This window comes from Mus caroli, unplaced genomic scaffold (assembly GCF_978045245.1).
Source record: "Mus caroli unplaced genomic scaffold, Mus_caroli_1 scaffold_4, whole genome shotgun sequence".
Classification (NCBI taxonomy): domain Eukaryota; kingdom Metazoa; phylum Chordata; class Mammalia; order Rodentia; family Muridae; genus Mus; species Mus caroli.
The window spans coordinates 37,082,095-37,107,281 of record NW_028227259.1 but is presented as its reverse complement, the minus strand read 5'-3'; the positions used below and the strand labels follow the sequence as shown (position 1 = coordinate 37,107,281).

Genomic DNA, 25,187 nt, shown 5'->3' with positions numbered 1-25,187 from the left:
CAGAAGCTGGGAGAACTTGGGAGAGAGCGCATGACTGGGATTCTGCAGAGATTACACATGCCACGCCAGTCAGTGCTTAATAACACAAGCCATGGTTCAGGGAGAGGAACACTAAGCAGGCCCTCTGAGGACGGTGTCTCAAGGGGAAAGTTTCAAGTGCTAAGGTTTTGTTCATGTTTTATTTTAGGCTGTAGATAAGAGAACTCTCTGAAAGTTTCATAAAAAGTAATTTATAACAAATAGACAATTGGGCTGGAGAGATGGCTCAGCGATTAAGAGCACCGACTGCTCTTCTGAAGGTCCTAAATTCAAATCCCAGCAACCACATGGTGGCTCACAACCATCTGTAATGAAATCTGATGCCCTCTTCTGGGGTTTCTGAAGACAGCTACAATGTATTTACATATAATAAATAAATCTTTAAAAACAAAAAAAAAAACAAATGGACAATTACATACTTATAATTCCTCTATACTTATCTAAATAAATATAGTAAAGTGTTGTAATTTGTTTTTGTTTTTTGTTTTTTTGAGACTACGTAGGCTTGGCTGTCCTGAAGTTCACTATGTAGACCAGGCTGGTCTTGAACTCACAGAGATCCACTTGCCTCTACCTTGAGTACTAGAATTAAAGGTGTGTGCCAGTATGCCCAGCAATATAGTTTTTAAGTAAAGTTTTTAAGTAAAGCATTTTTAAAGTAAAGTTGAGTCTCAATAAAACATTCTCAGTAGCTAGGCATGGTGGGGTGGGCCTGTCTGTTATCCCAGCTCCTCACAGACTGGAGCAGAGTGATCACAAGTTCAAAAAGCAGCCTTAGTTACAGAGTAAAACTGACTCCAAATATAAAATCAAAAGAGATTTGAGGACTACCTCATCATAGAGCATGTCTCGTTTGCATAAGGCCTGCAGGCCTGCACTTCACCCTCAGTACTACAAACAAACAAACATTTACCCAGCTTTTTTTGGTTTTTCGAGACAGGGTTTCTCTGTATAGCCCTGGCTGTCCTGGAGCTCACTTTGTAGACCAGGCTGGCCTCGAACTCAGAAATCCGCCTGCCTCTGCCTCCCGAGTGCTGGGATTAAAGGCATGCGCCACCATGCCCGGCTCATTTACCCAGCTTTTATGTTTCCTAAAATTCCCTCAAATCTGTTACAGAATATGCCAAATTTTAACATTCATTTAAGCTGAGATGGTGGTTCAAGCTTTTAGTCCTAGTAGTCTGGAGGCCAAAGCAGGTGAATCTCTGTGAGTTCAAGGCCATCCTGGTCTATGAGTTATCTATAACACATTCTAAGTTATAGAGTTCACGGATATCCAGAGCTACACAGTGGGACCCTGTCTCAAAAAACAAGGTAAGGAAAAAATAAAAATAAAAGGATCATATCCAGCTGCAATGGTATGGATTTGTATTCCTCACACTGAGAGGCTGAGGCAGGAGAATCATCACCTGTTCAAAGACAACACAGACTGTATTCGGAGACTTATCCCAGTAGGTTGAGGCAAAAGAACTGCTACAAGTAGCTATGCAGTTCCAGCCCAGTCAGGGATACAGAGCAATGGTCGATCTTATAAAAGAAAGGGAGAGGGAGGAAGGGAGGGAAGGGAGGGAAGGAGGCAGGCAGGCAGGCAGGCAGGCAGGCAGGAAGAGGGGAAAGCAAGTCCAACTAGAGGCCGAGGGTATAGCTCAGGGTTAGAATTATGTAGGGTTAGTTCTATTCCCAGCAAAACATACTCACAGAAAGAGAGAGATTTTAAAATAGAAAAGGCGAACAGTTGAGAAGTTGCTTTATTCCTGTGTGTGACTGACTGTGTGTGATGTCTGTGAAAGCAGAGGCAGGGTAGTGCCAGTACCAGCACGGCACCAGAGAGCAGCAAGTGTCCTGCTCCACTGCCCTCCACCTCTGATGCCCTCTTCTGGAGTGTCTGAAGACAGTGTCTTTCACTAAACCTAGAGCTGAGGTGGTAGCCATCAAGAACCAGTGATCTTCCTGCCTCTGCCTGTCACGGAGATGGGGTTACAGGCATGCATGCAACCACATACAGCTTTTCTGTGGATCTGAACTAAGGTTCTTTTACTCGAGAAGTAAACATTCTTACCTGCTGAGCCATCTCACCAGCTTCAAACATTGTATGTGTGCATGTGTGTATGCATGCATATATAAAATATATAACAATTTAGACTTATGAACTTGCTACAACAAGCAAGGGCAAGTCAGAGCTTTAAAACCTATGAAGAAAGCTGGGCAACCATGGCGCATGCCTTTCTTCCCAGAATTTGTGAAGCAGAGGCAGATAGATCTCTGCAAATACGAAGCCAGCCTGGTCTACAGAGTGAGTTCCAGGATAGCTAAAGATACATAGTGAGACCCTGTCTTAAAATAACAAAGACAAAAGCAAATAAGTAAGCATAATGGGACCTACAGAACTCCTGGCATGGCACACTCACCGCTGCCCCCGCTGGGGTGTGGATGTGCACAATACATTTGGCATCTGGTCTCGCAGCATACACTGCCGAGTGCAGAGTGAAGCCCGCCTGATTCACCCCTAGGTTAGTACTTCCACGGTCTATTATATCTCCTTGTAGATTGACCTTAACCTGCAAATAAAGAAGCAAACCTTTAAATACCAAGAAGACCTCCAGGTACCCTTACTAGAAAACCTGAAAGCCAAGAATAAGTGTCTATAACTTCTTTTAAAGGTACCTCCTAAACTAACCATACTTGTATATGTTCAGTAGGGCTCTGCAACTAGATGTGAGGACACTTAAAAGATCTAATAGAATAAACTTGACGCCAAAGAAAAGGGTACTCTCACCAAGCTGGACGCAGTCACTTCACTGTAGAGAAGTCCAAAAGGTACGATGAGGAAGTGTTCCTGCTCAGAGTTCACTCTGGTCTACGGGAAAACGCCTGAGTCAGCACAGGAGTAATTTTGCAGAGGTAAAAGTACCTGAGTCACTTACAGGACACAAAGTCACAGGTGAATGACTAGGCAGGAACTAAAGCATACAGTCTATCACAAAGCTAGGACGATCTGAACACTTACTGTACAGAAATTTAACTTACCATATACATACTGGTCACAATGAGCACAAGTCAAACAACCCAGTTCAATACTCAACCACTGCAGGGCCACTGTAAGGTGATTCTGAGGCCACCGGTCTAATGGCAAAATGATGCCAAACCTCAGAAGTAGGATAATGAAACAAACATCTTTTTTTTTTTTTTTCGGTTTTTCAAGGAAATGGCTCAAAAATTAAAAGCACTCGATGCTCTTGCCAGAGGACCTAGGTCTGCTTGCCAGAGTACATATCAGGTAGTTCCCAGCCACCTCTGACTCCAGTTTCAGGAGCTCCAACCCCAGTTTGGACTCTGTGGATACCTGCACACATATGGTGTACACACAGACAAGCAGGCACACACACACACACACACACATATAATAGATAGAAATTTCCCATTAGGTTCTGATAATACACAAACCTGGAGGACAATGGGAAGACAGTAACACTCACATATGAGTACAATCTTTCCTCAATGTTTGATACAGTTCTGAAAGTCCCGATACCAAAATATAATCTTCTGGTTTCTATGCATCATTCACAGTGTCTGTGTCTCTCTCTCTCTCTCTCTCTCTCTCTCTCTCTCTCTCTCTCTCTCTCTCTCTCTCCAATTCATTCAGCACAGAAAGGTACAATATACCCAGCATATATCAAAACAGCAGGAATATGGCAGTAAAAAAGAAGAGATCTTCCCCAGTTTAAAAAAAAAATAGAAAAAGAACAAGAAGAAAAGAGATCTCATTTTGATAAGAAAGGGTTTTCGGATAGACTTAAGTGTGTTTCTACAAGGAAGGCATGCTGAAACATGCCTGTGATCTCAGCACTCGGAAGCTAAAATAGAATGAGCCTAAGTCCAGGAGCCCCCGAGAGAGAGAGAGAGAGAGAGAGAGAGAGAGAGAGAGAGAGAGAGAGAGAGAGAGAGAGAGAGAGAGAGAGAGAAGCTTAGGAACGAGACATAAGCATGTTACACATCTGCTAAGCTTAGGTACAGTGTTTATAAAGGGAGTGAAGGGGAATAGAAGAAGGGGAGAGAAGACAATGAGAAGACTTAATTTCCTGGTTACTAATAGGTGGACAAGTTTTCATGCTATAAAATAGTTCATATTTCTGTAAAGATGAAGTGGTTTTTTTGTATTTTGTTCATTTTATATTGATTTTTTTCCATTTTTCTCTTTTTTTCTTGAGGCCAGTCTGACCTATATAGCAAGTTCCAAGTCAGCCAGAGCTATGGCGTGCAACCCTTTCTCAAAAGATAACAATATACAATTCTAATTGTAAGCGTAACATATTTACATGTTTTAACAGAAAACACTTAAAATATCCGATTCTTCGTCTAAAGCAAAAGGTATTACACACAGAATTCAGACATCAAATGAAAGAAGGGCATTTCAGAGCAGATTTCTTCAGTGGTGGTCTCTGTCAGTGCCCTTGTCTACCACCCCTCCTCTGTAATGAGGATGGACAGCCTCAGACCCTCAGCCACTCCTAAAACCCAAGCCCACCCCAGCTCTCAGGAGGAAGGGGCGGGCTGCCTGCTACAGAGATGGATACTATATCCCCCACATCCAATGCACTGGCCAGACTACCACCTCAGGGCTTAGCATTCCATGGAATCTAGACTGGAGCTGAGCCAATCCCCTGTGACGCTGTACAGGTGCTGAGACTTAACATGGGACAGAAAGGCCTGTGCACCAGCTAAGAGTCACCAGGAGAGGGTCCTCAGCCCAGCACCCCAGCTGGGCCTCCTGGCTTGTCCCTCCCTTCTCCGAGGCTTCTCTAAATCTGATGATACTTTAAAGATCTAAGTCCACGTATCCTCTCCAAGCCTCTAACACCTGTCAGCACTATAAAATCCCTGAGCAGAAAATCCCTGACCCCCTTCCACAGTAAGGACAAAATGACTCTTAGCACTTGTTTTTGCACTGATACTGTTAATGTCTCTTTCCTGTTAAGTATCTACATAATAATATCTGGATGGTGTGATGGTATCTAATATAGATGTCATAAATCTTAACAACAAAACCAAAATACTCTAAAAATACTTTAAAAAGCCAAAAGGGAAGGATGGATTCTTCTTCAAAGACTCCCTGATTTCAGTTCATAAAATAAGATCTTTTTGGTAACTTGAATGTTTTAACTGTATTAATAACCAAGCATATCACTTACAGGCAGGACAGTAAACATTTAACTGGCATTTTAATTCTGTCAATGCCAAACAAATTACAGGGAGAGGGGAGAGGTTTATAAACTTAAGTCAAAGTTACTAACATAGTATTCACAACAGGGTGAGTTATACACAGCATCTTAAACACACACAAATCAGATACAGTTAGCGCCGGGCGCCACATTTCCTATCACAGCTTACCATCTGCCTAGAATCAGTCAGCATCAAATCTCCATCTGAGCTTTCTATCCAGTCCAGTTAGCTGGAAAGGCCAGCACACAGTCACTGGCAAATGACCTAAACTAACTGGACCTACTGTTCAGCTACCAAAGGTTTCTACTGAGTTCTTTTTCACAATTTTCCTAAAGTAATTTCGGTTCAGCCAGGGCTGGTCACTATTGAATAGTTTAGGGCATAACTAACACAGCGCCAGACACTGCTCCTGGTCCCAGGCCCACAAGAGGGAGTACCAAGCAGCTCTGCTTATAGAGCTGGTACTCCTGTGACCACTATGCCATCGACTAAACAGATGGGTACCACGGCTACCTGGAAACACAAGACTGCGTTCTAACAGGAATAAAGTGAGCAGACAGAGAAGAGGCAACCTGGCATCTGCAATAAGGAGTATGTCACACTGCTAACAGGAAAGCACTAGACCACAGCTTCAGCTTTCACATTCCTCTGAGCCCAGGAGGGAGCTGAACTGAGCACTCCTTACAAGTTCACACGTGGAAACCTCCACTAGTATATGAAGAAAAAGCTTAAGCAGTCTAAGCACTGATAACATTTGCTACCCAAAACAAATAGCAGTACTGGCATGATTATGAATTTTTCTTTAGACCTCTGTAACACCTACAGAAGGTATACTCGTTGCAATAAGCATCTGCACATACACAGGAAGACAGACAGACAGACACACACACACACAAATAAACGTTTTAAAATAGTGAAGCTCTAGCTTTTATATTTATTCTAATATTTACATGGTGGCACGCGCCTTTAATCACAGCACTCAGGAGGCAGAAGGAGGCAGCGCTCTGAATTCTAGGCCAGCGTGGTCTACACAAAGTGAGTTCCAGGACAGCCAGGGCTACACACAGTGCCAAAAAACAAAGACAAACAAAAAGTAAGATTCTTAAAATCCAGGGTTGGAGGGGAGGAACCAACAAGAAATTAAAACAAGCTTTAAAGTCAAAGGAAAGGAAGTTCGGAGAAAAAGGAAAGAGAAAGCAAGCTGTCAGTACCTTAAGAGTCTAGAAGGAGGCCGGGCGGTGGTGGCGCATGCCTTTAATCCCAGCACTTGGGAGGCAGAGGCAGGCGGATTTCTGAGTTCAAGGCCAGCCTGGTCTACTAAGTGAGTTCCAGGACAGCCAAGGCTACACAGAGAAATCCAGTCTTGAAAAACCAAAAAAAAAAAAGAAAGAAACTGGGAGAACCTGTGCTCACCACAGGGCTCACACTGTTCCCTCACACAACCTGAGCTGGAACAAGGGGTCAGGTAGAAAATGTTGTTATTCTTAGATCTGTAAGTCATAAATGAATTTAAGGAATGGCTTATAATTTGGTAAACACTCATTAATTAGGTTAGAAAGATGTTTTTAAAAACTACTCTCATAGCTTTTAACTCACACATGTCAATTCTTATGTTCTGCAGCAAGGAATGCAAACAGAAGGTGTTCTAAGATCTATTAAACTCTGCAAGAAAAGATGGTGCCAGCCACTTAAGCCGCTGCTCACCCTACAGCCTCTGTGGTCTGAGCTGCACCACTCAGTTACAGTCTGAGTACTCACTGTGATATGATTGTAGATAAGCTGGGACCACCCAAAGAGATCTGCCAGTCTGTAAAATGCTGCCAGTTTACACCGCAGTAACTTCTCCCCTTTGTCATATGCAATAGAATCAGATCCTCTAAGGTCATTCACAGGAGTAACCATACCAAGACCTAAAAAATAAAGAAAAACAAAAGTCAAACTTTTTTATACATTTTATTGGTACTTTTTTAATTTGTTGACTTTAAATCAATTACCACAGTCCTATTTTTTGTCCATATCAAACCATAAAATTTCAGAAATTTCAATGACAGAAAGACAATGTTCTCTCTGGCATGAATATATAGCTATAGATAACAAAACTGTAGTGAAATTTGTGAGACGCAGTAAAAAATAGATTAGAAGCATATGTACAGCTTCTGGTTGGGGACTGTCATGGCAGGAGAAGACTAAAGACTAGACTGTAAGAAAAACCAAAGCCATATTTTGAAGAGTTTGTCTTACAGGTATTCATATCAGTGTTATATGAATCTGAAAGAGCCGGCAGTTTGGTTCTTGAAAGATCTCTGAATCGTGTTCCGTTACGTCAGTGAGTAGGTCAGGACCAAGTCAGGAGGCAGGGACAAAGACAAACCCAGTAATGATAATTTCTCTAGCAACAAATGAGTTGTGGTGATCAGGGACAGTGAAGTGAACCACATAGGTGACATCTGTCACAAGACAACATGGCAGAGAGTTATCAGTGTTCTGATCAGGCCTCAGACATGTGGCATATCGATCGGCACGTGAAAAGGGGGGGCTCAAGGATTGTGTAAGGAAAGGTGGACTGTGGTGGATAAAAATGAGGCAGCAACAGCAATCATCGCTGGTAACGTAGTTCTGAGTAATCGGATAGAAGAAAAAGCATAGAACTGATGATAATTCCTTGATCACTGTTGGGTACTTTCCAAATCATGCGCACTCTATAGTTTTATTTACCGGATGATGATGGCGCACGCCTTTAATCCCAGCACTTGAGAGGCAGAAGCAGACGAATCTCTGCTCTACGAATGAAGTTCCAGGACAGCCAGGGCTACACAGAGAAACTCTGTCTCAATCCCTCTACCCACCCTCCCAAAAACCCAGCCCCTCAATTCTGTAGACCGTCCAGTGCACATGCACATACTCATGCGGCTCACATGAGAACACTTCAGAACCTTATATGAAGGGTACAGACCACAGACAAAGCCAAGAACTACTCACTCATGTTCAGGGCGGCCATTCCTCCTTGAGGAGCTGCTGGGTAGACATTTGGTACACTCGCCGTCATGAAATCTGCAATCTGCTGCAATGCCAGCAGGCCTGTAGGGTTCTTGCCCTTCTTAAACTGTTCCTGTATCATAGACTCCAGCTCTTCACAGAAGGCCTACAACACATATTAAGATGTCACACACTTTCTACTGGGCGTGCTATTATTTTATTAGAGTGAGTGTGGAGCCATCAGATAAATGTCTGTTTTCATCTAGTGCTGGAGCAGCAAACAGTGGCCTGATCATCTCACTTCTGAGAATATGAACTGATATATTCCTTTTTATAAGTAATTTAATATAATAAAAGCTTAAAACTTAGAACAGGATTCCACTAATGGAAATCTATTTTAAGGAAATATGAGGAATGCATTTAAGGACTTATTCATAAGGTAATTAATCTCGGCATCACGGATTTTTAAAAAGTAGGCCACATTTCAGAAATTAAAAAGCTGATTCAACATGCTGGGAATTCCACAGATGCATTTAACAGGAAAAGCTTAAAATCAAATGGCATAAAACTGTTCTTGATATGTTTTTGAGTAAAAAGGTAATATAGTCAGTCTTTATAAGAAATGATACCTCAGATGAAAACATGAATTCACTGGATGATCCATCTAACTGTAAGTATTCAGTGATTCCAAATTAAACTTAAATGTAGTTTTCATGGCTTAATATGAAAACATACTGAAACAAAGAGCTCTCTAGAACACCTATCTCTCAGACGTGTGTGACAACAAATGTATGACTGCTAGTCATTTGGCTAAGAGCCTTCTGCAAAGCCAAGGTCCACCTCTTCGTGAAAAGTCGGTGTCCATCGCTCTGTCAGTCAGTGAAGGAGGGAAAACAAGGATGAAAGCAGTAACTCGGCAAAGCACAGCTATGGATCTGTCCTTGTCATCAATGTGTAATGCATGGGGTACATATAAAAACACTGCCCAAAGACTCAATAAGCTGCCCTCCACTGAACGTCACGGGGTACTGGTCACCACGGCTGCAAGCTCAAACCCAGCTTGGACTAAAGGAACTACTTTAAAAAAAAAAACAAACAAACAAACAGCTGAACACACTAACATGCTTATGTTTCAGTTTAAAAGGCTTCCTGTCCTCATGAATCCTCAATCTGAAAAGGCAAATAATCCGTTTCCATGCTTTCCAAATATACAAACATATCTATGGGGAATCCACTTCAAATGTGCTACCACAGACCCTGTGTGAGGCACTAAAGACTGACATAGGTGAGACAATCCATACCATCAAGGAACTCAAAGACGCAGCAAGGAAAGAGCAGGTCATGGGGGTTTCCCACACTATCAGCATTTCAGGAAGCATTGATGGGCGGCTGGCACGGAGCTGGCTTAGCGGTGAGTGAGGGCCTTGAGATACCTACATGGTTACCTGGGTTTTACCTCCAGCCTGCAGTAACTGCCCAAGGCTCCTGTGTGCTGCTGTGGTAACAAACCCTGACGGTTCAGCATCTACACTCCAACCTTTCTGAGCTAGACCTTTCTCCTGTGCTCTCTATTCCTCTGCCTCTCACTTCTGCAGTCAAGCTCTAGACCAACACAAAGCCACAAGTGGACTCTCAGACCTGCTAGTATGCACAGCACCCTTTGCTCCACTCCACTGTGGTTCTAATACTCCCCACGGCTCCTCCTCACCTTCTCGGTAGCCCAGTGTCCTTCATTAAGCTTAGATCCAGTAATCATTATTCTATTTCTACCATTCAAGTGGCAAATCTTAGTAATCTCAAATACTTCTTTTCTTCCCTTCTGCTAGTTTTACAACTCTTGCTTACTGGTAAGTCCCCAGTTCAAATCCATATGTCCTCATAGCATATGAGACAGTATCGTTTTTTAAAAGTCAATGACACCTTCCAAAAATACTAACAGAACAAAGCAAAACCAGATCAGAAGGAAGGAAGGGGGAACTGCAGCACAACAGGGTAACATAACCAACAGGAACAAGCTGCCAGGACAAGGCTTCTGTAATTACGTGTCATCCAGAAGACACTCGCCAGGTACGACTGTGGCCCTTAGTGCTGACTCTAACAGTCAGGTGCGATTTATTAGCTTAGCTGTGACCAAGAACAAGTGAAGGCCACGATGAGTGTCCATTATTCAAAATATTTAGGGTTGGAACAAGAATTATTTCAGATTTTGGAGTATTTGCACAGGCTTTATCAGTTGATCATACAAACATCTCAAATGTTGTCAAATCCAAATGTTTTAACCAACATGGTAATGCTTAAAATATTTGTCTTGGATTTCTGAAATAGGGATGTTTGACCTGTATTTTGAAGAAAACTGTGGATTTTACATTGTTACGATATACAATTACAAAGAGTTTATAAAAACACTTTGGACCAACAGTGAAGACAGTTCAAAGTAGAAATTAATATCTACCCTTTATAATTATAAAAATCTTCTAATTATGTCTGCTAACACAAACCAAACAGAATTTTTCAACAAGTTTCTATAAACATGACCACTGATGCGCTGAGTGATGAGAACTGACTATGCCTTTCAAACAACAGGCCGAAGAGCGCAGGAATCACAAGGAAGCTGGCCAAACTTGTTCTGGACAAAGTTTTCCTTACAGGACTCTGTAGAATCATAGACACTCTCTTCTTCTGCTCCATCATATTGAAGTCCTGACGAAGGTCTGGTGCCATGTTCCTCTCCCGCAAATATTCTGGGTTGTTCTCATCGACTCTGTCAAAATACCTCTCCTTGTGAGGGGCTGTGGTTGGAGGTGGTGAGGTCACCACTGCGGCCCGAGTGTCACCATTCATTGCACAATTTTCCTAGGGTCCTACAGAATGAAAATAAAAGACATTTTTGTGTTCAAATCAATGCCCATTAGGATTTCATTATGAGAACATCGGCCTGAGAAGTGCACACTTCTATGTGGAGATATGCTGGCTCCTTCATAGTTCCGGAGCACATGACCGGTCAGTCGTTCCCTCCCCACTAGTCAATGCTGTATTTTGTTCTAGCCATTGTTTATTAGAGCATAGAACAACCTAACAATGCTATTGTGTATGTCCTCTGACAAATGCAAAAAAAAATTTAAACTTGACTATATGATAATTAACACTTACATTTATCCTACATTGACAGACGTTAGAAATGTTAAAGCAAAATCTTTTTTTTTTTTCCTTTTGCTTTGCTTTGTTTGTGTGTGTGTTTTTGCGATAGTCTTTCTATGTATCCCTGGCTGTCCTGGAGCTCACTCTGTAGACCAGGTTTGCTCTGGAGTACTTGGATTCAAACTGCATCACCACATCACTCCAGCACCCTTCCTCATTTTTAAAGATAAGAAGACATCTGGCTATAATCATGGCTACAATCCCAGCAGTATTTTCCCCCGAGACAGGGTTCCTCCATGTAGCCCTGGCTGTCCTGGAACTCACTCTGTAGACCAGGCCAGTCTCAAACACACACAGATCCGGCTGCCTCTGACCCCCAAGTGTGCTTGAGATGTACAAGAGGATCCAGAATCAAAGTCATCGTGGCTATCTAGTGAGTTCCAAGCCAGTCTGACTACATAAGACTGTGTCTCAAAACAAACAAAAAATTAATTCAGTGGGAAAAACATGAGGACTGAGATTCAAACCAAAGCAATGTAGCTCAAGAGCTTTGTTTGGTTCCTAAACTCTCGGAACTGACATGACAAAGATGACAAGTGCAGCCATGGCAAACCCATGAGACACAGGTAACAGTGCCCCTCGAGAGCCCGGAAACTGAGGCGTGAGACAGTTCAGCAGGTAGAGAGCTCTTCCCATGTACCCAAGATTTGTTCCCAGAGCCACACTGTGCAGCTAAAAACTAGTTACTAGTGTCAGCTCCCTCTTCTGACTTCTCAGGGACCCAGGCACACTCACACAACCACATAGGCGCTTTAAAAGAGAAAGATGGGAAGGTCATAGATGAGAAGACTGGCCTTTAACTACCACAGACTTAATACGGTCTGGTACTGACCTTCGTAATGACTATCATAAGAGTGAGTGTGCATACATGCACATGCCTAGCCACACAGGAAGGCATACATGGAAGAAGAAAACTTCTAGAAGACAGTTTTCTCTTTCTATCAAAAGCTCCAGATCACCAGTATTTCAGATTCACAGCAATCACCTTTACCTGCTGAGCCATTTTATGGACACTATGTTTTATTTTTAAAGACTAGGTCTCACTATAATTCAGGGTGACTTCGAACTCATAGCAATCCTGCTGCCTCTGCCTCCTGAGTGCTGGAATTAAAGGTATGCACATCACCACCACCCCCAGCAAGTGTAGGTGTAATTTTAAAGTCAAACAATGAATAAAGTTCTGCAACAAAAATTTATGTTCTGTGGCTCTTTTTCAAAACATGAGAATCTCTCATCCTCCTGTTAGATGCTTTTAGGGCTTGAAAAAAAAATCCCTGGGCCTCAAAGGCTCCATCGGCACTGGACCAGAGCACTCTGCTCTCCTCCTCAAGGGAAAAGAACCATAGGACACGAAGATAGCTGGACCAATTCTACAATGTCTAGCAACCACAATGGCCACCCCTGTCTAGAAAAGAGAAAAAAGAAAAAAGAAAAGAATAAGTTAGGGTAGTGTTAGAACAGGGAAGAATGGAATCATGTGAGATTTCTGAGTGTTTGTGAGAAATCTACAAGAAACTAAGACAAGAGTGCTGTGACCTTAGTTTCTTCAGAAACAAGGAATTGTTCTTGGAATGTGCTTTCATGCCCCTCCCAGGTGTAGTGAGCGGACAGAAATTTGTTTAGATTATGCATTACAACTGGCTATTTATTGTAAACTGCAAAGTTCTTTGGAAAAACATTTTTGCCTCTTGCAACTTTGCCTTGTGATTGCAGACTTTACTGACACCTCTTACCCTCAGAGGATAAACTGTCCAATGCTCTAAATGTCTACTGGCTACTGCATGAGACTTTAGTCGGCCTCACTTATCGGCTCCATCCTCCCAGGCCCCACTGCCAGCTACAGCAGTAAACAGGGCAAAAACCAGAGAGTTGATTTTTTTTTTCCTATTCTTAATTTTGTGTATGTGCATATGGGGGAAGGGCACACTTGTGTGGGCAGAGCATATGGAAGCCAGAGATCAGCCTTGGATGTCCTTTTTGAGGTACTATCTGCCTTTTTTTTTAAATCAAAAAATAAAATAAAACATTAAAAAATATTTATCTATTGGGAGAAGGGCAGGGTGTAGGAATTCAGAGGATAACCTGAAGGAATCCAATGGATGGTCCACGCCCAGGAATGTGAACAGGACGAAGTAGATCCAGTAGGTTATTAAAAACCAAACCAAGCAAATCAAAAGGACACTAAGCTGTGGCAGGCAGGGATAGGTCTGGAGGAGTGAGAGGAGGCACAGTGGGGTAAGTAAAATCAAAATAGATTTGATGAAATTCTCAAAGACTTACTAATTGTTTTTAAAGTCTTGTTGCTAGAGAGACGGCTCAGCAGTGTTCACTGTGGGCTGAAAAGCTAGGGTAGGTATGAGGCTGGAAAGATGACTAGGTTAAAAGATGACTAGGTTAAAGTATTGGCTGCTCTCCTAAGTACCTAGGTTTGGTTCCCAGCCTACATGTGGCAATTCACAACCATCTATAACTCCAGTTACAGCGTATCTGACTCTTTTCTGGCCTCCAAAAGCACTAAACATATGTGGTACATATACATATAAAAAATAAAATAACCTTAGTAAAAGGTCTTCAGACTGGAGAGATGGCTCGGTTCTTAAGAGCACTTGCTGCTCTTAACAGAGGATCCAAGTTCAGTTCCCAGAACCGAAACCATCCATTAAATTCAGTTGCAGGGGATCTGGTGACCTGTTCTGATTTCCAAGAGCACTGAGCTTGAATCTAGTGCATCTACATACATACAGGAAAACACTCAAACAAATCAAATAAAGTAACCTCCAGGAGCTGGTAGTCCCGTAAATGGGGCCAGCAGATTAAAGCCCAAGTAATACCTATAAATAAACATATGGAATTTTGGTTAATATCAATAATAGAAAAAATTCTCTTGGCTAGCAAGATGCTGGTCCAGCAGGTAAGTGTTTGCCACTAAGCCTGACAACCTGAGTTTGATCCCCACTATCCACAGGGCAAAAGAGGCACAATGATTTCCATAAGCTGTCTAATCACAGAGAGAGGGAGAGAGGGAGAGAGGGGGAGAGGGAGCAAGGGGAAGAAGAAAATGTACTCCTGGCAGAGTTCCACAAGTATCAATGTGTTTGTTTAAAATGCATTGTTTCTCACCATGGTAGCTCATACCTGTAACCCTAGCAAGAGGAAGGCTAAGGCAGGAGTGTCTCAAGTTCAAGACTAGGCAGAACTATATAGTAAGATCCTCGCTCAAAAGCCAAGACAGGCCGGGCAGTGGTGGCACACGCCTTTAATCCCAGCACTCGGGAGGCAGAGGCAGGCAGATTTCTGAGTTCGAGGCCAGCCTGGTCTACAAAGTGAGTTCCAGGACAGCCAGGGCTATACAGAGAAACCCTGTCTTGAAAAAAAAAAAAAAAAAAAAAAAGAGGTCATACTGGAGAAGGTGGCCCTAATTCAACATGACTAGTGTCTATATAGAGGAAACTTGTACACAGACACACCACATGTAGACCGCCATGGGAAGATAAAGGCAGAAGTCGGGGTGATGCTAAGGACACTAGCAACCTCCAGCAATCCAAGAGCAGAGGAGGGTCTGGGGTGACTATTCCCTCACAGCCTGAGACCCCATCAATCCCACGCACCTTGATCCTCCAGCCCCCAGAACTGTGAGGTGGTTCACTGCCGTGGACCAGCCCCCTGGTTACAGTACTTTGTTATACACCCCATAAGTTATAGAGAGGGATCAACAGCAGAGGCTCACAGAGGAAATGTTTGCCACCTGGTGAGGGGCTCTAAAGAAAAGGGATAGCACAGTAAGGGAGCAAGCTGTCAAGCATCCAGCAGGTGCTCAATGCATTTTGCTGTTTTGGTTTTCTGAAGCAGGGTCTTGCTATGTAACCCAGGCTGGCCTCATATTCACCATTTTCCCATCACCACATCCCAAGTACCAAGATTACAGTCCTGTGCTACTACATATGAATATCCTCCATGAGATGTTCATGAATTAGATGGATTCTTCTCTCCCTCCTAAACATTTCAGGTGGAAATTCTGTGTAGCCTGGCTCAAGGTCTCCTGTACAAAGCATGTTACTCTTACTTCCCTTGTAGCAACCTTCCAACAAGGCCAGAGCCTCTGTAAAAATGCTTGCTGCTTAACAGTCTATGTATGGCCCAGGGAAGAACAGAGGAAATACATTTCTAGGTAATTTTTTATTTTTATTTTTTTTTTAATTAAATCAGAGGATCGTGAGGCCCCGCTTTCACGGTCTGTATTCGTACTGAAAATCAAGATCAAGCAAGCTTTTGCCCTTCTGCTCCATAGGTAATTTTTTAAATGAACACTAGGAAAGCATTTCATATACACCAAGGCCTCAATTAAGACTTTGTTCTTGGTCAGGTGGTGGCTCACACTTTTAATCCCAGCAAAGACAGGTAGATCTCTGAGTTCAAGGCCAGCCTGGTCTACAGAGCAAGTTCCAGGACAGCCAGGGTCACACAGAGAAACCTTGTCTCAAAAAAAAACAAGAAAAAAAAAAAAGAAAAACAAAACAAGACTTTGTTCTTCAGTGAATGCTGCTACAAGGGACAATGGGATTTTTTTCTTTTTTTAAGATTTATTTATTTTGACCAGAAGGTAAAAGGTGACACACACCTCTAATGCCAGCACTTGGAAGGCAGAGGCAGGCAGATCTCTGTAAGTTCAAAGCCAGCCTGGTCTACAAAGCAAGTTCCAGGACAGCCAGGGCTACATAGAGAAAGCTTACCTCGAAAAAAAAAACCAACTTTATGTGTATGTATTTTGTCTGCATGTATAAGTGTGCACCTTGTGCATGCCTGATGCCCATGGAAGTCAGAAGAGGGCTCCAGATCCACTGGAGTTACAAATGGTTATAAGTCACGATGTGGGTACTGGGAACCAAACTGGGTCGTGTGCTCTTAAACAATAAGCCATTTCTCTAACCCACAACAAACTTTACTTGGAAAAGGGATCTATGAGGGCTCCTCTGCATTCAAATTACAGCTGCATCTTAAAACATAATCACCTGGAAGGTGGGGCCTCTGCTGGAATGGATGTCAAGATTTTAAACAATCTTGGAGGAACCAGGACTGACACTACCCAAGCAAAGGGCTAAAATCGTGCAACGTGGTGAGAACCCACCTAGAACCTTAGATGGCACAGCTCAGGAGACCTAGGCAAATTAATGACTCTGAGAAACACAAAAACATGGAGAGGTTTGCTCAAAGAGATGCTGCCAATCAATAAATGGGAATCCCTATTATCTACTGAAGTAAGCAAGCACAAATTGCTTCCACCAAACAAAATGATAAGCTACAATATCTCAAGATTTGTATTCCTTTCTAGCAATGCAATTCTCCATTACACAGAAAGAAAGAAAGAAAGAAAGAAAGAAAGAAAGAAAGAAAGAAAGAAAGAAAGAAAGAAAGAAAGAAAGAAAGAAAGAAAGAATCACTCACTGGAGGTTCTTAAAATCCTCAGGCTGCTAAGAACCTGAGTTCAATAAAACTCTTTATTAATCTGATTGGATCATTTCTAGATATTCTCTTACTGATGAAAACTGCTCAGAAGATCCTTCTAAATTAACACTGATGACCACGTACCACACCCTGATACATTTGACATGTATGAACTCATCCTTCCCTGTACACGGTTGGTCTAAACTCAGGTGGTCTGGCTCCAGAATTCCTTCCTTCCAACAATGCACACTGCTCACAGTCCTATTTCAAGAAAGCTCAAGTGAGAAAACAGACTACAAAAATACAAATTAGAAATAAAAGCAATACATTCCAGGAACGGATTACTTGTGTAGGCCCTATGATCCCTTATGATAAATGAATTAACAGCTTCCTAGCTTAAATTTTCTACATATTATTTTTCATTTCTCATTCAAAATGGTTTATTTGCTGGGTGGTGGTGGCACACGCCTTTAATCCCAGCACTCGGGAGGCAGAGGCAGGCAGATTTCTGAGTTCAAGGCCAGCCTGGTCTGCAAAGTGAGTTCCAGGACAGCCAGAACTATACAGAGAAACCCTGTCTCGAAAAACAAAAAAATAAAAAACAAAAACAAAAAACAAAATGCTTTATTTGATGGCCACGGTAAATGCATAACCTACATTTTATTTTTTATATATAATTATATTGCTCTGTTGCTTTAATTACACCATCAACCAATTCTGCAATGTGTTACTGAGATGACAGCTACTGCTTGCCATTGAAAATGTAGTTAAGTAAAAAACCAAGTCTCTTGTGAGACTATGCCGGGGCCTAGCAAACACAGAAGTGGATGCTCACAGTCAGCTATTGGATGGATCACAGGGCCCCCAATGGAGGATTTAGAGAAAGTACCCAAGGAGCTAAAGGGATCTGCAACCCTATAGGGGGAACAACATGATGAATAACCAGTACCCCAGAGCTCTTGACTCTAGCTGCATATGTATCAAAAGATGGTCTAGTCGGCCATCACTGGAAAGAGAGGTCCATTGGACTTGCAAACTTTATATGCCCCAGTACAGGGGAACGCCAGGGCCAAAAGAATGGGAATGGGTGGGTAGGGAAGTAGGGGGGTATGGGGGGGCTTTTGGGATAGCATTGGAAATGTAATTGAGGAAAATACGTAATAAAAAAATATTAAAAATTAAAAAAAAAAAACCAAACCCTTGACAATCAGGGTCGGTATGGAAGTAAGCACTCCTCACCTCTCGCCCACCATCCTGCCTTCTGGCAGCTGACACAGACTCTCGGCCACAGGCCAGAATGATGCTAAAAGCCTGTATCTATGTCAGAGGCACAGACCTCACCCTTCAACCCCAGTCCCCAAATTTTCCTTAAGCCCAGCAAAGAATAAAAGGAGAAACACAAGAGATCCCAAAGAGTGACCTGCGCACAAATTCTGCAGGTCCAGCACCAGAAAACCACCACAGTTAAGTCCAGCGCCCCTGTGAGGTGTCTCTATTTACAGATGGAAAAACACCCTGAGGTTTCTATGTGTATGAATGTTTGTCTGCATATATGTCTGTGCACCATGTATGTGCCTAGTGCCTTTGGAGTCCAGAAGAGGGCACTGGATCCCCTGGAGCTGGAGTCACAGGTGACTGTGAGCCACCATGTGGATGGATCTGAGAATCAAACCCAGGTCCTGCTGAATCACCTTCCCGGGCATGCCACACACTAACTTTTGTCAGAGGACTCAATAACAAATCACTGAACTCAGGACTGACTCAAGAGCACTAATTCCAAATGCCATGCTCATCCACTGTACTGAGGCCCAGGCAGCCAGATTCAAATGCAGGAAGTGCAAGCACATACACTGCAGGGCTTTCTGTCTGGTTCAGCAACATCTCTCCACTTCCTGGGACTACGAAAATAACTGTTTGGGGTTTTTGTTTTGTTTTGTTTTGTTTTTTGTTTGTTTGTTTGGGGGGTGGATTTTCAAAAGAGGGTTTCTTTGTGTAGCCTTGGCTGTCCTGGAATGTGCTTTATAGACCAGGATGGCCTCAAACTCAAGGCCTGACTCTGACTCTTGGATGCTGAAATTAGAGGCATGAGCCATTGCTGCCTGCGAGAAGGTAGCTAGACAATGAGGTTTAAGGAGGTACAAAAATTATTTCACATCACTACTTTTTACCAAATTTTCTTTAAAAAAAAAACAAAAAACAAAAAACGCCTTTAATCCTAGCTCTTAGAGACAGAGGCAGCCAGGTCTCTTTGAGTTTGAAGCCAGCCTTGTCAACAGAGTAAGTCCCAGGATAGCCAAAGATACACAGAGAAACCCTGTCTCAAAAAGACAGAATATATAGTTAATTAATTAATTTAGGCAGGAGCAGTGATGCATTTCTTTAATCCCAGCACTCAGGAGGCAGAGGCAGGCAGATCTTCGTGTTCAAGGTCAGCCTGGTCTACATACAGTAGTGTTCCAGGACAGTCAGAAGTACATAAAGGGACTTTGTTCTGTTTCTTTTGTTTTAATTCCACTGAAGTTGATATCCATTACCTTCACATGGCCATGAGTACATATCAATCCAAATGTTCTAAAACAGAAGGTTTTAAGAAATTCCACTCATTCCAGTGACTCAGACAAAAGGATCAAGAGTTCAAGGCCAGGGACTGGTGAGATGGCTCAGCGGGTAAACGCACTGACTGCTCTTCCAAAGGTTCTGAGTTCATCACATGGTGGCTCACAACCACCCGCAATGAGATCTGATGCCACAGCTACAGTGTTCTTATTTATTTAAAGAATAAATCTTTGGGCTGGAGCGAACAGGGACTGAGTGAGTGGGGCACAGCGAGCAGAGGTCCTAAATTCAGTTCCCAACAACCAGATGAAGGCTCACAACCAACTGAACAGCTACAGTGTGTACTCATATACATAAAATAAATAAAGTATCTTTAAAAAAAAGAGTTCAAGGCCAACCTGAGCTACATAGTTAAAAAAATAAAATGATGATGATGATGCGAGGGAGGGAGGAAGGGAGGGAAAGAAACACAGAAGATAATTCTACAAAAAAGAGAGCAGTCTATTCTAGGAGAATATGAGAGAAGTCTAGACTAGTGTCTAATGAGCATCTTCACCAGCGACTATACCAAGTCTCATATTCTGAGCCAAGCACCATGAGGGTCCCTGGTGGCTGAAACAGCAAGCATGGTGATGCATTCCTGTGACCTCAGCACTCAGAAAGTAGAAGCAAGACTCCAGTGAGTTTGAGGCCAGACACTGTTCAACGCCTTCCCTGCACCAGTTGATGGGGCTGGAGATGAGGCCTGCATTCCCAGCAGTTGGGAGGCTCACAACCACTGCTAAGCCCAGATCCAGGGATCACGTGCCTGGACGTGGTACAGAGACCATACACATATTTAAAAAAAAAAAAATATTAGAGGAAAAAAAGTCAGAATTTAACATTATACTGCAACAGTGCCAACTGCCTTTCCTATTTTTGCTTCTTCACTGGATTCAACTACTGTAATTGGGGGTTGGGGGCAGACAGGGCTTCTCTGTGTAGCCCTGGCTGTCCTGGAACTCTCTCTGTAGACCAGGCTGGCCTCGAACTCATAGAGACCCACCTGAGTGCTAGTGCTGGAATTAAAGGCCTTGTGCCACCATCGCCTGGCTTTTTTTTTTTTTTTTTTTTTTAAAAAGACAGGTTTTCATCATTTAGCTCTGGCTGGCCTGGAACTCAGAGATCTGTCTGCCACTCTCTCCAAAGTGCTAGGATAAAAGGCCCACTCTATGGAACACAGGGCCCCCAGTGGAGGAGCTAGCGAAAGTACCCAAGGAGCCGAAGGGGTCTGCAACCCGGTAAGTGGAACAACAATATGAACTAACCAGTACCCCAAGAACTTGTGTCTCTAGCTGCATATGTAGCAGAAGATGGCCTAGTCGGCCATCATGGGGAAGAAAGACCCCTTGGTCTTGCAAACTTTATATAACTTGACCCAGTACCAGGGCCAAGAAGTGGGAGTGGGTGGGTAGGGGAGCAGAGCAGGGGGAGGGTATAGGGGACTTTCAGGATACCATTTGAAATGTAAATGAAGAAAATATCTAATAAAAAATTTAAAAAATAAATAAATAAAAGGCCCACCCTACCACACCAGGCTTTTTCAACTACTGTAATAGTTTTGCTGACATTATAAAAATCTTTCAAGGCCGGGCGTGGTGGCACACGCCTTTAATCCCAGCACTTGGGAGGCAGAGGCAGGCGGATTTCTGAGATCGAGGCCAGCCTGGTCTACAGAGTGAGTTCCAGGACAGCCAGGGCTATACAAAGAAACCCTGTCTCGAAAAAAACAACAACAACAAAAAAAAAATAAAAAATAAAAATCTTTCAAAATGCACTGTTTCCTGAAACAAAATTTGCCCTGCCTCGTTCCTTTCCCTTTGGTGCTGAGAATCAAACACCACAGGTCTTCAAGGGTAATCAGCCAATACGCCTCTGCTGAACTGCACCCCACTCCCAAACACTTTCTGAAGGGCATTCCAGGAGGGAAGGTTGCTAAGTAAAAATTTGGTCTGTCCTTTTAATTATTTTTCTGAGGGGAGGGCTAAGTGGGGAAGTCTGGCAAGAATACAGGTAAAGAAGCGCTCCCCCCTTCCCCCAGAATCAAAGGTCTGAATGTTCCGCACTGTGAAGTAATTAGTTGTGAAGAATAAGACAAAAGAAAGCTCTGAAGTAAAAGCTAGGACTTGAAGGACTGAGAAGAGCCCAAGACTGAATGTTGGGAGTATGGCTCAGTATTCTGCACACGCAAAGGCTGTGTGTGCTGCTGTGTTGGCTCTGAAGCCTGAGAACAGAGACAGGGTTCCTCATGTGATCTAGGCAGGAAGCATTTAAAATCACAAACATAAGCTTAAGTGAAACTGTCAAAAGTATGTTCTTTGAAAAGTCACCACACAGGCTATTAGAGGTTTAAGTCTTTATGCTACCAAGTAACTATAAATGTACAGGTGTCTTCACAAAATAAGGATGTATTGTTAAATGAAAAAAGAAAGATACAGAAAACAATATAGATGGTACATGTGAGGGGTAAGTAAAAACTCATTTATATTTGCATAAATGAGAAAATCCGCAAGAAATTAAAAATGACAGAAGTGTAAGGAGCTGAGCAGACAGGGGGCAAGTGTGTAAGTATTATATATACAATTTAAAGTTAATTTATAAAAGGAATTTAAAAATAAAATACCACTTAAGACAATAAAATAATAGTCATCAGAGCAAGTGTATAACAAACAAAGACACTGTGCTATACTGACATCAGCAGATGCGGAGAGAGCCACAGTACTGTATAGAGTCCGTCATCCTTTCTACCTTATGTGAGGTCCAGGGATCCCACCCAAGTCGCCATCCACGCACTGCAAGCCCTTCTCTGCTGAGCCATCATGACTTCCTCACTTGTTTCAGGCTTTTACATACTATACGGGCACTAAAAATATATCCTGTGACTGAGGTGTTTTAGCAGGGTGGCCTTATCCTGATTTCACAATAATAAAATGCAGTTTGTGAGAGACTATGGCAGTGGTATATGCCTTGAATCCCAGTGCTCGGGAGGCAGAAGCAGAATATCATCAAGTTTGAGGCCAGGCTGGTCTACAGAGCAAGTTCCATGTTAGCCATGGCTACATAGTGAGACCCTGTCTCAAAAAACAAAAAAACCCAAAAAGCAAAATAAACAAACAAAAATGTGTCTTGTCCTAAAGTAAATATACTATGTTAGATGAATTTTCAAATTAAGTAGAGAATATACCAAACAAAATATGACCCTTCCTGGTGCCTGTTCAAAATGTCTCCATTTGTATCTGAACAATTAATGAGTTCTCTCTTGAAATCTACACTGCTTGATTAAAACTATTTGGGTTTGTTTTGTTTGTTACTGTTTGTTTGTTTGTTTGTTTGTAGACAGCCTCACACTGTAGCCATGGCTGTCCTGGATCTTGCTATATAGAGATGAACTGGCCTTGAACACCTAAGAGATCCCCCTGCATCCACTATCCAAATGCTGAGATGAAAGATGTATGCCACAAAAGCGCCACCTATAACTTGAGTATTTTCTGAATCTGTATTAGCCCCACTTAGCAGCATTATTTCCATCTCTCCAAAAGCAGTGGAGCTCCAGCCTACAAGGACTGTTCTATGTAAGAATAACACCCAGGATACACCTCCATTTGGAGTATGGGGACCTGAATGGAAATGACCTCCACAAGCTCTTATTTGAATACCTGGCCCCACGTTGTTGGAACTGTCTGGGAAAGATGAGAGATGTACCTTGTTAAAGGAAGAGGTGTGTTGCTGGGGGAGGAACATGCCTGAATGCCTATTGCCATGCTCCCCACCATGAATTCTAACCCTCTGGAATCACGAACTCCCAAATTAAATGTTTCCTTTAATAAGTTGTCTTAGTAATGGTGTTTTATCACAGCAATAAAAAAAAAAAGTAATGAAGACACTGGTGTCAAGGAATACAAGGCAGGGTCTCAGCCAAGGTGAGGGAGGACATTTACCACAGCTGGCCTTGTAGGTCATAGGTATTGAACACAGCCCATCTTCCTGATGAGGACAGATGGGCTACATCCACACACTTCTAAGCCTAACAGTGAGCTTTCATTGTCTAGTCCATAGGAGGCGCTAGATTAAAAAAATTGTGGAATAAGATTAAACTGAAGCATTAGCAAACAACAGGCCATGAGGCATACGTGCCCTATGACTCAATGCTGTAAAGATCCCAGTAAACTGCTGTGCTGTGCGTCTTCCCAAAATTATCTATTGGAGACAACCTTCAACGGTGCTGGGAGGTGCATTGAGGTGCAGCCTTAGGCTGTAAGGACTCCTCATTTGTGAATAGTGGGAGTGGGTTCAGGCCCACCCTTCAGCAGCCTTTCAACAAGGGGTGGTGAGAGACAGCCCTCACCCAATGGGCTTCTTCTTCCCGAACCATCAACCAGTAAATTTTTGTTCACTGTAAATGTAACCCAAGGGTGTAGCTCAGTGACAGAGTGTTTACTTAGCATGCAAAACGGGGAGCAGAAGAAAGAGTAGGTTTTCTGTTACAGAAGACACTAATTAAATATGTCTCTTCACTTTAGAAGTAGAAAACCTGAGCTGGGCGTGGTGGCACACGCCTTTAATCCCAGCAGAGGCAGAGGCAGGCGGATTTTTGAGTTTGAGGCCAGCCTGGTCTACAGAGTGAGTTCCAGGACAGCCATGGCTACACAGAGAAACCCTGTCTCGGGGGTGGGGGGGAGCAACCCTGAATTGACTAGGTAGTACATACCTGTAGCCCAACCACTTGGGAGACAGAGTGCCCAAGTTTGAAACCAGTCGGATCTACAAAGTGACTTCCAGGCCATAAAGCCATGGTTTCAGTGAGCCCCCGTCTAAAATAAATCAATAGGGTCAATAGGTGGTGGTATATGCCTTTAATCCCAGCACTTAGGAGGCCGAAGCAGGCAAATCTCTGAGTTCGAGGCCAGCAGAGTTCCAGAACAATCAGGGCTACACACACAGAGAGAAACCCTGTCTCAAAAAAACAAAGCAAGCAAGCAAGCAAACAAACAAACAAACACTCACCAAAATGGTGCCACTGCAACAGACATAATCCAACTCTGGAAGGGTCTACAATCAGGTCACAGAGAAGAGACAGATCCTGTGCCACTTCTTAGATGTGACTTAAGCAGAATCAAAAGCTAAGCTACTTTTCTCACAGACACATCCACTCCATTGTCAAACATTTGCTAAGGAACTAACTGGATGGCACCACTATGAACTAGGCTCTGCCCAGCTGAGCAGGTGTTTGGGTGACAAGATCGAACAAGACAGAACACTTCTGCCTTTGTTGAGTATCTCTGAAGGATTGGGAGTGTGAGGTGGACGACACTGCAACCATGCACAAGGCCTAGGGTTCAATCTCCAAAATAGGGAATGCATCTTTCTGAAAGGAAGCCAGGCAGGTAGATGATCAGGGAGTAACTCACAGAGATTCAGAAACTGAATGTTCTGTGCAGGGCCTGGCGGTGCAGGGGGTGGCAAGGCCCAGGAATAGGTGATCATTCAGGAAAGCCCCACAGACTTGGGTGACTGGGGCCATGGCCGGGTGGCTTGTGTTCAGAACAGCCTCTAGGCAGACAGACAAACAAAAGACCCGTGAGAATAACTTGTTCCAGAGTATGAGAATGTACTAGTCAAGTGCATTATGACTTTTTGATTAATACATTTCTCTTACATTGTGGTAAAAGAGCAAATAAACTATGAAAGAGTTAAGCATCTTGTTTCATTCTATATAG

General features: G+C 42.9%; 1 protein-coding gene and 1 pseudogene across 17 annotated transcripts in view; one reads left to right on the top strand and one right to left on the bottom strand.

Moving 5' to 3' along the window:
• Window positions 1-25,187, bottom strand: part of Add1 (adducin 1) — a 61,612-nt gene that overhangs the window by 19,280 nt on the left and 17,145 nt on the right. For all 17 annotated transcript variants that reach the window (XM_021161675.3, XM_021161676.3, XM_021161677.3 and 14 more), the window contains 5 exons: window positions 10,882-11,096; window positions 8,239-8,401; window positions 7,018-7,169; window positions 2,816-2,896; window positions 2,448-2,597 (listed from right to left, as the gene is read on the bottom strand). In XM_021161675.3, the coding sequence (XP_021017334.1) occupies window positions 2,448-2,597; window positions 2,816-2,896; window positions 7,018-7,169; window positions 8,239-8,401; window positions 10,882-11,076 (741 nt within the window). In that variant the 5' untranslated portion in view covers window positions 11,077-11,096. The remainder of the gene's footprint in view (window positions 1-2,447; window positions 2,598-2,815; window positions 2,897-7,017; window positions 7,170-8,238; window positions 8,402-10,881; window positions 11,097-25,187) is intronic.
• LOC110294082 (single-stranded DNA-binding protein, mitochondrial pseudogene) lies at window positions 7,318-7,905 on the top strand (annotated as a pseudogene).